This window comes from Pelobates fuscus, chromosome 11 (assembly GCF_036172605.1).
Source record: "Pelobates fuscus isolate aPelFus1 chromosome 11, aPelFus1.pri, whole genome shotgun sequence".
Lineage (NCBI taxonomy): Eukaryota > Metazoa > Chordata > Amphibia > Anura > Pelobatidae > Pelobates > Pelobates fuscus.
In genome coordinates, this window is record NC_086327.1 from 39,025,599 (window position 1) to 39,041,563 (window position 15,965).

At 42.9% G+C, this 15,965-nt stretch overlaps 1 protein-coding gene across 2 annotated transcripts; it reads right to left on the reverse strand.

Moving 5' to 3' along the window:
* Nucleotides 1-1,557: 1,557 nt before the first annotated feature.
* Nucleotides 1,558-8,021, reverse strand: LOC134577583 (uroplakin-2-like). Of its 2 annotated transcripts, none has more exons than XM_063436410.1 (5): nucleotides 7,969-8,021; nucleotides 5,683-5,841; nucleotides 4,253-4,418; nucleotides 2,788-2,864; nucleotides 1,558-1,801 (listed from the first exon to the last, which is right to left on the reverse strand). In XM_063436410.1, exons 1-5 carry the CDS (start codon nucleotides 7,988-7,990, stop codon nucleotides 1,659-1,661), a joined length of 567 nt encoding a protein of 188 aa, XP_063292480.1. In that variant the 5' UTR covers nucleotides 7,991-8,021; the 3' UTR covers nucleotides 1,558-1,658. The 2 variants fall into 2 exon arrangements, with proteins under 2 accessions (XP_063292480.1, XP_063292479.1); XM_063436409.1 differs by lacking the exon at nucleotides 7,969-8,021 and adding an exon at nucleotides 7,767-7,880.
* Nucleotides 8,022-15,965: the final 7,944 nt, after the last annotated feature.

Below are 15,965 nucleotides of genomic sequence, written 5' to 3' on the forward strand. Positions count from 1 at the left end.
GGTTCTGGTGTTAAGCTATAATGAGGTCTGGCCAAAAGGTGTTGCTCTGGGGTTGTTTGGGGGACAGAAGCTTCAGATGTGGGACTTTTAGCCATGAGCATATACAGGTAGCATAAAAGAAATTTGGACATTAGGGTTTTATTTCTCAGTTTAGTCAAAACAGGCACCGGTTATAAAAAGAAATATGGCTATTCTAGTGCGGTCCGTCCATAGCTACTAGAGGGGAGGTGATGTCTTTTAAAGCAGACTATGTGCACTATACAGATGCTCCTGCTCACTTTAAGAGACTAGAGTCAGCCCAGATGCAATGGGGAATGTCTGTCATGCAACTCACACCCTGAGCCAGATTCCATCTGTTCGTGAAAAGCAAAGAGAAGCAAGTACTAACGAGAGAACGTATTTCATGATTGAGTGTGGTTAAGAGATGTTCGGCTTGCAAACTTAAAAAGTCAAGAGCAGCTCTACTAAAATATAGCTGAATTTTTACAGTTCAGCCATTTTAAACAAAAAATTGAAAATTCACACTTTAGTGAATATCCCTGTATGTATCAGCTTAAAAAAAACACTGCAAGTCTTTTACTACCCTTTTAATTTTTATAGCATATAATGGTTTACCTTTAAAGTTTGCTTGCTTGGCATTGCATAGAGGGCTAAAAGCAGACCACTCCATCAGCAGGAAGAGGTACTCCAAAAAAAAAAAAAAAAAAAAGAGAAACACAAAACATCATATATTTGTTGTATAATCAGGGGTTAAAGGGAGAAGTGTTTTATCCCCCAAAACACAGACCAATTTAGAAGGAGCAAAACGACTCTTAAATGATAGCAGCCATAGTGAACTGGGTTACGTGCACTGATCAGCAGAATTGTGGTCTACACAAAATTGATAGCTGGCAACTGGAGCCAAGCATGCAGTCTGCCTGACCGTTTACCCATATTGTTGGCTTCAAGGGCAGCAGTAATCTTCCCAATTGGCTGCATGGTGCCCTATGAACATTGTGATGGTGCTTTCAGTGACCTCTTCAATTATAAAAACCATTATCAATAAAACAGAAAGTACATCGTAATGAAATATTTCATGTTCTGTACTAAAATAGCATTGAATGTGGATTATGCAAATGGCCAACTAGAAACCAAATGGCAGCCAACTTGCATGTGGAATTGTCAAATAGGTCATTGATATACTGTCAAACCCCCACTCAACTCCCAAAAGGGAGAACCAAATAACCCAAATTTAGAATATACCAACAGGTGCAAGAAGCTTGGGAGTTATGGCTTTTCATTTTCTAGCTATAGGATATTTAGGTGCATCATTATAGGCAACACCAGACCAATAAGCTCCTAATCCAGCACCCAACATTCACTAGAAATTAGAATATAAAGAAAATTAAACAGTTTTTTTTTTTTTTTTAAATCTCCATTATATTCATCGTTAAGAATACCAAAAAAGACATTATAAAAAGTTTATTTTACATTTTTACATAGCACAACAATTCATAATGCAAAAGTTTGCAATTTACTACATTTAAGGAGACAAGCATATAGTAACAGGTTACGGCTACCAACAAGACATTCAAACTTTCTATCATCTATAATAGAAGTGAAAGGCATTTCAGAATGCTGCAAATAAAGTCACAGTGTCAAATGCTAGTGAAATAGTACTAGGGTTTTCTTGTAACAAAAACAAGTGCAAGCCCAACTAGGAGAATAAACATGGCAATGCTGAGAAGTACCGTGATTACAACCATACCCCCGGAACGCCCAGTTAAGGAGACATACATGTCACTGGGGCTTTGTGGCAAATCTGAAATAAAATACAAATTAATACAGCATAGAGAAAAGGAAAAATAAATTGACACTCCTTTTTCCATCTTAAATATACTTTTCAGTACACACAAATATTACATAGATAAAAATCTGCACATTGGTTTCAATATCACATTTAAAGGGACCCTGTCACTGCTACATCTTATTTGAAAGGGTTTAGAGAGTCTGGTGCCATCCTACAATTTAGCACCAAAATATTTTTATTGTTGAACAAAAGTCCCCAACAGCCCTTCCCCTCTCTTCTGCTAGCGCCAATTAGGAAGAGTAACAATAGGAAGTTGTGATAAGCTGAAAGCAGTCAGTTGGCACTTTTCGGCCAATCACAGAAACCACTATTGGTATGAATTGGTATGGCTAGAAGGAAGTGTTCAATCTCCAGTAGGGGCTGCACCATGGGTAACCAAATATCCTAATTTCAGTGTTAAACTGCTCAAAACTGAATGGAAGGACTTCAGCAGAATTCAGGCACTATTACACTCTCAATGAGAGAATATGGTTTTGGTGAATAAAGTTATATGATGCAGCCTGTAAGAAGGTTGGGATATGAAAAATATGTGTTGTTTTTTGTAAATGGCAGCACTGATGAGCAACTTACTGCACAGTGAGACAATAAATTCATTTTCTTACATGTGCAAATCTACCCTTCATTGTAAAGTCTTTGGTTCACCTCTACCGTAGTCAGCAGATCAGAACATGTATGAACAAGGAATTTTGAAACTCACAATGCCATCTTCATCTCTACCATAGAAGAAGAACTATTTAATTTTATAATTTTTTGCCTTAATTTCTAAAAATATGAAGGACATTCCCATTCTATAGATCTTAGGGTGCCTTTTGTTAGTGCCCCTTTAAACTGCATATTTTAGGAAAAAAAAAAAAAAAAAAAAAATTATATATATATATATATATATATATATACACACACACACACACACACACACACACAAAACTGATTGGACTAACCTCTAGTGTAAAAAGGCAGAGACCAATTGGTGTAAGCCATTTCAGCTTTGGCAGCATTCAGTAATACAAAGCGGAATCTAAAATAAAGCAGAGAAGAACGATGGGGTGGGTGTAAATTTTTTTCCCTTCCAACTCTGTGTTCTAACTAGGTGGACACACTAATCAAAACGTACATAGAAAAGAAGGGCATACACAGAAAGTTAGATATCACCATCCGCCTTTAATTAGTAACCTGATCTATAATAAGCGGATGACGGAAGGTTGAAAGATCAGCATGAATCAATATGGATGTCGTAAACAAAAATCAAACTGAACACTTGGTTCAGTGTAATTATGCATCCTTTTCTGGATTTATTGAATGAGGTAACGGAGGGGGTAGAAAAATAATTCTGTGCTGTAAGATTCCAAAAGAAGCTGATGTAGTTTGACAGAAAAATCAGTAATTGAATAAGGTGACGGAAACCAAGACTTTGTTTTGAAATGAAAATGCTACTGTGGACTGATGATACGGGATATTTGTTTCTCCTTTACGTCACGTAGCAAACATGTAGCTTGAGAAGGGTTTGATCATTTAGGGTATTTCAGTGCAGCATCCTTACCATATCTGGGAACGGGGTGGAGGAGCACTCTCGGTTCTGTAATTTAGGGGAGGGAGTGGAGACAAGGACACATTTCCTCTGTCTTATAACTCTATAGATGTAATGATAGTTGGGCAGGACATCCTAAGGAAAGCCTAGTGTGTTGTCGAGCCAAATATAAAACTGTGGAAGGTCAAAGCCCATTAGGCAGGACTCCAAATTCACCCAGCACCATTCCCTCAGGGAGGCGTGCCACAGGACCACCTATGCCAACTGCACAGCAACATAATACATGTACAAATCCCCAATGCATTATAAGGCGGAACAACACCTGCCTGTGGTGCATAGCCCCAATCTTGATGGGTGGGCCTGCCTGGAAAGGCACACTGACAGTCCCTCTCACCACATCAAACATAGAAGACCTTGGAGAGAGAATTACTGTAGCCTTCATTGAAAGATCCTAGTGCGAGGAGGTTTAATGATGCACTCACTCTGTGCTTCATGGGAGAGGTCACTGGTGTTACTGGATGCAGGACACCAGAAAAAATTAATTGTATTTGAATGGGGGGGAGGGAGGACAGGACCGCAAGATAAGCAATATCTCACCAAAAGCAATACAGCTGGGTGGCCGAAATGGTTTCACAGTTGAATCCCTGACTACTGCTGCTTCTACCACGTTGTGAGTCATCAAGACCACAGTGAAACAAAAGTCCAGAAAGTGAACAAGGTCTTTATGGTGCTGTCACTATAACTTGTAAAGTTCCTTGTCCCAAGATGCTCACACATTTACTTTTCATGGAAACTGAAGCCAGTTGGGGATTTGGGAAGAAAGTTCTGTACTATCACAAAATGACCTGCATAATTAATTCCACTTTTTTGCACCTTACTTGTAAGCATGCCCTGGCAGTATACTTTGGACACGACTTTTGTCAAGGGTGTTAATATATGGTCCAGCCGAATAAGCATCTGGTCCTGTCGATTGAAGATCAGCAAACAATGGTCTACACTGTGGGACAATGAATCCAGATGGAAGGGCATATGTACTGTTGTCACCTAGTGCAGGAAATAAAAAAAATAAAAAATCTATGGATTACACATTGCGTGCAAGTGAACTTATGTGTCTTATGCTGGTAAAAGTACACTCTGAACCATAACTGCATTGGTAAGTAATCCCACATGCACATTAAAAACCAAATCGAGAATCCCAATAATACCCCCCCAAAAAATGCATTAACAAATGAGTGACTAAATGGACAATCATTTTACTATGTTGTATAATGCCCCCTTAATGCAATTTTTCCTATCATAACAGAATGCAAGAAAATAGGAGTAAATTGCACTGATGGTAGTTTCAGAACTCTAAAGCTATAGGTGAACACCTAAAATCTTGTATGGGGGGGGTGGGGACACACACACACCTCAGGTATTCGGGGTAAACAGACAAAGTAAGGGGATGGCACTGAAAATTAGATTGTATGTAAAAGGTTTAATGGAAAGATTAAATGACCAAGAGTATTTCAAGTAAGGTTTGATCATTCCATGGCAGACTGAGAAGAGCAAGTAGTACATGTCACTGAATTAGTGGGGTTTTTCAGAGAACATCTAGATGTGTCCAAAAAAAACAGAAATGTGAAATATCAAATAAATAAACCTATTGCACACCAGTAAAGTAACAAGTAGTCCTTTATTACAGTAACAAACTTGCTGAAACAAATGTGGACCCCAAAATAAAATCTACAGAAATATAGCAGCACACATACCCACATTTGGCAAATTAAGCTTTGTGATCATGGTAATTACCAGTGTAGTGCGTTAAACAAAACAATATGCAAGCTCTATGAGAGGAAAACAAAAAGTTAAAAAAAAAAAAAAACACCTCTCCGAGGATCATTAACAAAGGCTGTTTGAAGTTGAAATGTTGGGTTGTGTGTCTTCTGTCCATACGATCACTTTTCTCATATTTTTATGGTGTTAAGGGATTTTCCTTATTGAGGGACCTCTTTTTATCAGAAGGTAATACGTTATGTAGAATTGTAGTACTTGAGGTTTTATTTTCCTACTGTATCCTGTCTGTGTATGCAGAGTTTTTAAAGCAAAATTTATATTTGGGATTATTTTGTTAGATAAGTATTTTAAATTTAAAGTTGGTACATTTTTCTCTGGGTGCACTCTAACGTAATGCACTGCACACACGATCCAAACAATACGAACATCCTATACATAGAGTCTGATAATGTTGTTCTAGCCAAGATGTTTTTTTTAAAAAAAGGACAAACAGTGCCATCTATAATCCATAAAAAAAAAAAAAAAAGTTTACCGTCAGTCTGTACTTGCACAGTAATGGTTGAAGTTTCTCGGACAGCTACAGATGGATTTACTACCTTATTGGTCCATTCTTCATATAGGCAGTAAGCTGGACGTAGGTAGAACATTGTAGACAACTGCAGCCCTCCAGCATACTGGGAAACTTCATAATCTTAAGAGACAGGAATACAATTCCATATATTAAAAAGGAGTACATTGTCTTCTTTCTGTACCATTGCAGTTCTATGATACCTCATGAAACTGGGCTTTTGCACAAGCCCAAGTTCTGTTTACAAGCTGTATTGTCTGTCAACGCAAAAATAAAGAATAAAAAAAAAAAAAAATAAAGTGTAGGGGAAACAAAAATAAAAAATAAAAACGCTGAACGTGTTTTTTTTCTTAAAGATACAGTTTATATGAATTGGCATATTGAAGCCCCTAAAAGGATACCAAGTATATTTTTGCGCACAATATTAGATTTGTATTTGTCTCTTGGGGTTGCCTGTGTGTGAAGGGGGTTATGTGACAGGGTGAGTTAGTGGGTAGATAATCTGCAGAGAGGCTGTATTTCTCTGTCCAGCCTCTTCACAAATTGCAGCGGGTTTTTTTTTCTTCCCCCCTTTGTTTTTTTTAATCCAAGCCCTCCTTCTGCTTAGTTTTTCTGCAGTGATTGGGCTCTAATCTTGATTCCCAGGTGGTCACAGTGGCTGCGAGGTAGATCTGCACCTCTGGCTCAGTGCAGACCACTGACTGGAAAGGAGCTCTATAGAACTCCTTGCCGACCATGCAGCTGTGTTGGGTGTGGCTTTATAATGGTAGGGGTAACTCTGCTATCTGGCCAGCTACTACAGGGTAATTTACAATAGTTAAGATTGTGTATACATGACTGTGGGGTATATAAATTAATTAAATAAAAAAATTAAAAAAAAACGTGGACAATTATTTCAGTTGCAACTACTTCATGCTAGAATTCGTTTCTTTGAATAGGGATGGTCACTGCCAAGAAATGTTAATATTCTGTTTATTTATCTTCTACATATAGCAAATGTGTTTCCTTGCAAAATCTGGAAAAACAAATGCAGAAATCCTGGAGCACCTCCATCTTGGCTCCCTAGTATAAAATGTGCACAAAAAAAAAAAAAATATATATATATTTTTTTTTTTTTTTTTTTTAAATAACATTAAAAAAAATTGGACCTGGCTATGCCTAGACTAAAACGAAATGGATTGTGATGTCACTTTCTAAATCTTTTAATATACTTTTTTTTATTATTCTTTTTTTTTTTTTTTTAGAAAAACTAATGTTTTACATTACAGGGTTAAATCTACTTTCAGTGGCAGATTGATAGAGGCACTTTCGTGGCACATACCAAGTACAACCTGAATGCACACAACAAACAAAAAAAACATACATGAAAAAAAAAAAAGTGTAATTAATAAGCATTTTCTTGATTACTTGATACTGCATGATGGTTTACAACTTACAAGTGGTTATTCAATAAACTCCAAGACCTAAACTTTTCAAACCGATCACAATCTGTGAAAAAAAATTCAAATGATTTACCTACAAACATTCCCACAGATTTTACTGGGGATATCGGTAGGTAAACTGATATTTTTCTAACAGATTGTGAGAATTTGAAATACTTTTCCAAGAGCTTTAACCCCCTTAAGGACACATGACATGTGTGACATGTCATGATTCCCTTTTATTCCAGAAGTTTGGTCCTTAAGGGGTTAAATGAATTGAGGCCCAAATTGTAGAAAATTGCCAACCTAATGGAAAAAAAGACTCTTCAATTTGTAAAGATTCTTTAACTCAACTGTAGTTACCGCTTGGACTATTTTAGCTTCAGTTATGAAATTCAGGTTTCAATTCACTTAATTTCATGAATTTCCAAGATTTTGGCAAAAAAAAAAAATTCAAGTCATCTAGATTTTAAACTGGGTTATTTTTGCCTCAAGTTTGAAATTCACTTGAAAATTCCTGACAAATCACACTTTAACACAAAGTTATCCTACATATGTGTAGATCAGTGGTAAATCATACATGAATTTAAAATGATTAGGTAAAAAAAGTCATACAATGTTACTTACTTGGCAGAAGCATAGGAACACAGTTTAGCATATTTATCATAAACGTGACATGAATGCATCTCATCCAAAAAGATCGGGGTCTCATTTTTGCAATGGACCAGATCAGTCTAACAATAAGTTTAGCATTCGCTCTCCCTAAACAAAACAGAGTTTAAAGGTTTGCTAATTAAAACACCTCTAAAAATGGACCACTCCCACCCACCTGTCAGTGTGCCACGCATCATACAAACATAGAACAAAAGGGATATGTAGGTAGGTAGGTAATGACCATGATACCTTGGTCATATATTTTTATGATATTGATGTTAAACAAAAAGTGCCTTAAATGCTGCAGAAAGGAAAGCACTGCATTAAACAAGAAAGTGTCCCAATTGAACTTAATCAATTTCCTTCCTGCCTTGATTTTTAAGTGGGTCAAACTACAGGGTAGCACTTTTCCTGTGCAGCACATCAGCATGACCAAGTGAAGTGTGTGTCGCAGAAAACATGGTATACTGTATTAATAGGGCTGCCGGATCATATTTTTAATTCAAGATGCTTAAATAAAATGCATACTTCTGAAATGTATTGTTTCAAACATAGCAAGAATGTTGGTATATGTATCCAAAACAAAGGTAGAGATTGGGTAATCCTTGTGACGAAGCCAGTCCTCTACCTGCAAGAGAATAACTTTAAAAAGTTACTATTCACTGATATCCCATATACCTCCAAATTTTGGAAAATCCCTGACCCACAATCATTATTCAGAAAATGCTATTTAGAAGCAAATTCAAAGATTAGTCTTTTTAAATGTAATCACAATTGAGTAAGTACTGGGACTTCTACAAATTAGTTCTAAAAAGATCAGAACATACACTGAAGAGCTTGGCCAGTCTCCCAGCAAAAATACTATGAGCCCCAAAAGTGGGTGACTAGACTTATGGCAATATAATGTGCTACCCACCCCCACCATCCAGTGCCATGGTTGCTTAGCCAATTACTGTAGCAAAAAAAAACTCTGCCTCAATAATTTAGTGCCTGGTTACTCCTAGCCTTGTCTTGTGTCGATCCCTCTCCCTTAAACAGCTTGCTAGGTGATGATACCCAGTCCTAATTAACATTGCCCCCTGCTTCAATATCGTTGAGGGATGCCCAGGTTATCTACCAGTATAGAGCACTATTAGAAAACAAATTATTTTTCCACAAGGGAGCTTGGTGTTTCTTTAGTGACTTTGTCCAACAGCAACAAAAAAATGTAAACATGTTAAAACATTTATCCTTACCCTTTACCTAATACAATAATCAGACTTCTTGATAAAAAATATATGAGACGGGGGCCGGGGCCGGACCGCCGAACTGGCTGGTCGCATGTGAGACCAGCTCCTGCGGCCTAACATTAGAAACAGCTATATATCTACGAATTTTGGCACAAAACTTGCCGGCAACGGTGGCCTTCGCCGGGCAGAGAGCCCTGGGATCCAGGGTGAGGCTGGCACAACAGGCTACAGTCCCCTGGAGGAGGCATCCTACCCGACTTTTTCAAGGCCTACTCAGGAGGCGAGCGGGCGGACGGCCGCTGCCCTGCCGCTTACTGTTCGGGGCTTAGAGTCGGACCCGCGGGGATATACCGGCCCCGTTCCCCCCCCCCCCTCTGGACCGAGGGGGTTATCCCGGTCTACACCCTCGGACCCTATCGCCTACAAGTGAAACGGACGAAGCAGCAGGACCGCTAAGACCCACGCCCCAGGCAGTGTCACCAAAATGGCGGAGGCCATGCGACCGGAACCCTCACAAGCTACTTCTCCACAGAAGCAGTACACAGAGCGGGTTGCACACATCACAGCGTGTGGAAATGCCAGCACTGGCTGGAGTTTCTGGAGACCCGTCGCAAGCCTACTCACCTCAACTCTCGACGGGTGAGTCGCCCAAAGCCTAAACAGGGGCTCACCCCGGGGCTCCCCCCGCATCGCTCCCCCCTTCCGCACAAGCAGCAACATGGGGCACTACAAAAATCGGATGACCACTCATCTAGACAGCCTCCGCTCTCCTCTCAACACCCTACAGTTTCGGCGACGAACAGAGATAGAAGATGGAGGCAGAGAGCCCAGTACTTACCTCACCCATGCAAAGCAGCAAAGCGGAGGAGACTGGAGAAGCCAGGGCCTCCTCGGGTGCACACCACATCAAGAGGGAACCTGCTCCAGCTGCACAGCCCAGCAATTAGACACCAGAAGATCTTACTCAGCGGGACCCATGGACACAGGGAAGGGACTCCCGTCCCAAACTGGGCACGGGGATCGGAGCGGCCCCAGCACTGCCTGTGAGAGAACTCACGCGACACCCAACCAATTCTTGCTCCCAGCGGTACCCAGAGAAGAAAAGAGGCTGCTTAGCTGCCGACACACAGCCAGCATGTGGCGTTGGATGAATGGCGACCGGAGAGGCTACATGTCATTTGTTACTAACAATGCACATGCTCAATCTCATACTTAAGCATATCTCAATACTGGATAGGAGGCATTAAGCAAGTTGATTTTCACAGCACAGTGGAGTGTAGTTTCCCAGTAGCCTGTATAACCTGAATGTTAAACTAGAACAGCTGCAATTACACTTGCATACCAATGCTATTGTGATCCCACTTTATTCAGCAGTCCCTCTTTAACAGTACTATATGGCTACAAAACCCGCTTCTCACTACCTGCTTAGTTTGCAAACGTAACATTTCCTTAATTGTCTTACCTGGATAGCCCACTACTACTTAGCTAAGAATTTAATAACTGTCCAGACTAGGATAATGTACCTGAGCCTGTTAAATTTAACTACCCTGAATTGCCAAAAGTAATGAGCATGTTCTATTAATCTCCCTCAGCATGATTGAAATCTATGAAGCAAATTACCACTGTTCACCCTACTCTATATCTTACAAGCATGAATATATATCTAGATATTATAACTATAAAAAAGTGCAGAGAATCAGACATGTGATGCTGTTAAATGGTTGATATTTTCTCTTGACACTTTGCAATGTCTATGTTCATCTGTGTAATTTGCAAAGCACTACAAAAATAAAGAATTAAAAAAAAAAAAAAATAAAAATAATATATGAGACAAAAATAGAAAAAAAGCCCACATAACAAATCCTGTTTTATCGGATATCCTAATAGTTGCATTACAGCTGTAAAACTGGCTTTGCATCTTCTTCTAAGTTGTATTTCAAAGCTGTTGTATACAGCAAACACAGACTCAAAGGAATCAATGTTTAAAATGGAATAAGTCAAAAATGTGATTCTTTGTTGGACTAATTTGCATATGCCCATCCAGAATCATTTGCAGTAGTAACATCACTGCAAATTTGTGATTTCTGTTGGAAAAACAAGTCTTATGGCTTGGCTGGTGTGCAGAATTTTGTTTAACATTGTATTGACTATCCATAGACTTCAGATGGAAGGGGTTTTCAATCACAATTTTTCCCCACCATAATTTTTTTTGTTTTATATATATTTAAGGCTGGGCCTGTAGTTGTGGGAGGGGCTTGGGTTCCCTTTACAAAGGGATTCAAAACATCCTCTCCCACTTTACAGTTGTTGGTCTGGCGAGTTGAGTGTGACTACTTCCGGTCAAGTTGCCATTTTGCTGTCTCTTACCTGTTTCCTCGTGGTCCTGGTTCCAGGCTCCTGTTCTGACTAAATTCTACTTACCTGGAGTACATGTAAAAGAACAAAAACAAAGGGTGCAAAATAGTGCAGATGGTAATTAAAATTGGAATCCAGTATATAATGTGACATTCAACACACTTTCATTTAAAGTAGCCTGTGTATAAATACTGGCTCCGTAATCAAGCTGATGTGCTTTTATGTCAGCACCACCCTTCCTCTTCGTTGTGGGGTGATTCTCATGAATAAAACATAAGAGAAACAAACCAATGTGTAGCCTGTTAACCCCTTAACAGGACCAAACTTTTGGAATAAAAGGGAATCATGACATGTCACACACAGGGCCGGCGCCACCTGTAAGGCGACCTAGGCAGCCGCCTAGGGCGCCCCTTAGCAGGGGGCGCCGGATCCCATCCCTGCACCCGGAGTTCCCGCTGCGGCTCCTCATGATGCGCCGCCTGAGCGCTTTAGCAAGCCTCAGGCGGCGCAGCACTGCTGTGTGGAGGGCGGCCGGGTCTGTGACCGGCAGGAGGGAGACACAGAGCGCGCCCTCCTGCCGGTCGCTCAATGTAGCGTGGCCGGGCGGCGCGGAACGCGGGACAGGAACCTTTGTTTCCTGTACCCGGCCGCCGGCGGACTGACAGGAAGTGCTCACTCAGTGAGCACTTCCCTTCAGTCCGCCGGCGGCCGGGTACAGGAAACAGAGGTTCCTGTCCCGCGTTCCGCGCCGCCCGGCCACGCTACATAGGTAGGAAGGAGGAGGAAGAGGAGGGGGTGAACCATTAGGGGAGGGGGAGGTGGGGGGGTGAACTATTAGGGGAGGGGGGTGAACCATTAGGGGAGGGGGGGTGAACCATTAGGGGAGGGGGGGTGAACCATTAGGGGAGGGGGGTGAACCATTAGGGGAGGGGGGGGTGAACCATTGGGGGGGGTGAACCATTAGGGGAGGGGGGGGTGAACCATTAGGGGAGGGGGAGGTGAACCATTAGGGGAGGGGGTGAACCATTAGGGGAGGGGGGGTGAACCATTAGGGGAGGGAGGGTGAACCATTAGGGGAGGGAGGGTGAACCATTAGGGGAGGGAGGGTGAACCATTAGGGGAGGGGGGTGAACCATTAGGGGAGGGGGAGGTGGGGGTGTAAAGTCCATGAGGGGAGGGGGTGCACAGTTTATTAGGGGAAGGGGGTGTAAAGTCCATGAGGGGAGGGGAGGGGAGGGGAAGGGGGGGTGTAAAGTCCATGAGGGGAGGGGAGGGGAAGGGGGGGTGTAAAGTCCACGAGGGAAGGGGAGGGGAAGGGGGGGTGTAAAGTCCATGAGGGGAGGGGAAGGGGGGGTGTAAAGTCCATGAGGGGAGGGGAAGGGGGTGTAAAGTCCATGATGGGAGGGGAAGGGAGGGGGGTGTAAAGTCCATGAGGGGAGGGGAAGGGAGGGGGGGTGTAAAGTCCATGAGGGGAGGTGAAGGGAGGGGGGGTGTAAAGTCCATGAGGGGAGGGGAAGGGAGGGGGGTGTAAAGTCCATGAGGGGAGGGGAAGGGGGGTGTAAAGTCCATGAGGGGAGGGGAGGGGAGGGGAAGGGGGTGTAAAGTCCATGAGGGGAGGGGAGGGGAAGGGGGGTGTAAAGTCCATGAGGGAAGGGGAGGGTGGTTTTAAGGGCCCTTAGGGGAGGGGGGTAAGGACCCTTAGGGGAGGGGGGTAAGGACCCTTAGGGGAGGGTGTTGTAAAGTCCATTAGGGGAGGGGAGGGGGGTAAGGACCATGAGGGGAGGGGGAGGGGGGGTTAAGGACCCGTAGGGGAGGGGGGTGAGGACCCTTAGGGGAGGGGGGGTGTAAAGTCCATTAGTAGAGGGGAGGGGGGTTTTAAGGCCCCTTAGGGGAGGGGGGGTAAGGACCCTTAGGGGAGGGGGGTGTAAAGTCCATTAGGGGAGGGGAGGGGGGTTTTAAGGCCCCTTAGGGGAGGGGGGTAAGGACCCTTAGGGGAGGGGGGTAAGGACCCTTAGGGGAGGGGGGTAAGGACCCTTAGGGGAGGGTGTTGTAAAGTCCATTAGGGGAGGGGAGGGGGGGTAAGGACCATGAGGGGAGGGGGAGGGGGGGTTAAGGACCCGTAGGGGAGGGGGGTGAGGACCCTTAGGGGAGGGGGGGTGTAAAGTCCATTAGTAGAGGGGAGGGGGGTTTTAAGGCCCCTTAGGGGAGGGGGGGTAAGGACCCTTAGGGGAGGGGGGTGTAAATTCCATTAGGGGAGGGGAGGGGGGTAAGGACCATGAGGGAAGGGGGGGGAAGGACCCTTAGGGGAGGGGGGGTAAGGACCACTAAGGGGTTTGGGAGAGGGAGGACCACTAAGAGGGGGAAGGACCACCAAAGGTGGGTAAGGAGGGAGGACCACTAAGGGGGGGGGGAAAGGGTAATGACCACTCGGGGAGGGAGATTACCACTAAGGGGGTGGGGGGAGGAGGGGAAGGTCTACTAAGGGGTTTGGGAGAGGGAGGACCACTCAAGGGTTTGGGAGAGGGAGGACCACTAAGGGGAGGGATGGAGGACCACTAAGGGGGAGAGGGGGGAGTGAGAAGACCACCAAGGGGGGCTACAGGGGGCCAAGGGAGAGCACTAAGGCACAGAAGGGGAGAACACGGAGGGACAGGAGGGACACACACTGCATTCAATTACATACACAGAAACACACCTTGCACCCCTTACACACACACACTCACACACATAAACATACAATGCATTCCTTACACGCAAACACACACTGCATCCCCTATAAACACACTACATCCCTTACACAAATTGGTATCCCTATACACTACATTCTATAAGAACACACACACATTGCATTATCTACAATAACACATAAAACATCCCCTACACACTCCACTTCCTGTGAGAGAACTCATGGGTGGGCCATGTAGGTATTTATGGGTGGGCATTTTAGGCATACTCACGGTCAAGCCCCGGGGGCCCAGACCTTGAGCTGTGTAAGGGGCCCTAAAAAATGGAGCTGCTTCCTGTTCGTTAATTGTTGTGAGCACTGTTAAATACAGTCTCCAGAGAGCCTCTTCTACACCAGACCTGTGGAGCCAGACTGAGCCCATCATCAGCCTCTTGTCCTCATCTGGTGGTAAGTAGGCAATCCAATATATTATTAGTGGCACTAATCTCACACTAAATGGATACTATAGTCACCAGAAGCACTACAGCATAATGTAGTGGTTCTGGTGTCTATAGCCTGTGCCTGTAGACTTTTTAATGTAAACACACTGTCTTCAGATAAAAGACACTTTGTGAAGACTGGCGTTGGCCCATATGGCAGAGCATATGGGCGAGGCATTGTGATGTCACATGGTGGGCAGGACATATGGGGGGGCGGCAAATTTTTTTTTGCCTAGGGCGGCAAAAATCCTTGCACCGGCCCTGGTCACACATGTCATGTGTCCTTAAGGGGTTAAACTGGAAGGTGGAAATGTAAACAATACATGGGGTGCTCACCTTGTTCTGAGCCTAGTGGTCCCGGCTCTGATGAACAATGAACTCTCACTTTAGAAAAGGGATAGTTCCATTTTCATTCATATGTGGAATAAAATATCACAGGTGGAACTTTTCCATTATTTGTTTGTTTTGATCTCGGATCTCCACCATTGATTCTAGTGTGCAAGGTCTGGAGGCAAACTGGTGTTATCTTGTTATCCTAGACAATCTTATCACTTCTGTCCATATGTAGTAACTGGCACCTTATTCCCTTAGAGCCAGGTTCTTTCAGAATCTTCAGACAGTGTGTTTATGTGAGATAAAACTTGGATGTGGGCAATCTTCCTGGGCAAGTCCCAGATATGTAATAATTTTAATGCAGGAACTTCAGGTTTAGTTCCTGTAGATTGTTACATGTGTGTGCCTACTGTTTCCGTGCTCACACAAAACCAATGTGCCTTAATAAAAGGTTCTAGACATGTGCAATTCGTTTTGGTCCGAATATGAATTTGGACGAATTTCGGACAATTCGGACTTTCGGGTACTTCCGAATGTCCGAATTGCCGAGGTCCCAAAGTTCTGAAATTACCGAAGTTACGAAGTTACGAAGTTCTGAAGTGCCGAAGTTCCGAAGTGTTAAAGTGCCGAAGTTCCGAAGTGTTAAAGTGCCGAAGTGCCGAAGTTCCGAAGCACAGTTTTGCCTAAGTAATAATATACTTACCCAGTGAAAGAAGAAGAATGTTACATTGTAAACAATTTTAAATAAAAAGTATACAAATATAGCCAGGATTCAGCTGTAAGCATTTGCAACACTTACAACAATCAAGTAACATACATTCATATAAAATGTAAATTACTTGGCCAGTCAATGTAATGACAGGAATGAATAAGTAGATAACTCCCTAATTCCCACGGTATTAGGGAGCTATCTACTAAAAGGCTGAAAGACCTAAATTGGTCTTTCAGCGAAATTTACTAATACTAAAGTAAATATTACTTAGTATTAGTAAATTATGCCCCTACTCGCTATACTGCGAGTAGGGGCATGTCTATTAAACAGTGAGCAGCCTCTGGCTGCTCACTGTAAAAAGAAAAAAAGGTCCCCCGG

Bases quoted from the DNA above. Each gene is read 5' to 3' on its own strand.
- LOC134577583 (XM_063436409.1), bottom strand. From the start codon at position 7,851: ATGAGACCCCGATCTTTTTGGATGAGATGCATTCATGTCACGTTTATG. The intron at 5,842-7,766 runs GTAAGTAACATT...CTGTCTCTTAAG, and splicing joins TGTTCCTATGCTTCTGCCAA to ATTATGAAGTTTCCCAGTAT. The intron at 2,865-4,252 runs GTAAGGTGCAAA...GCTTTATTTTAG, and splicing joins CTGCCAGGGCATGCTTACAA to ATTCCGCTTTGTATTACTGA.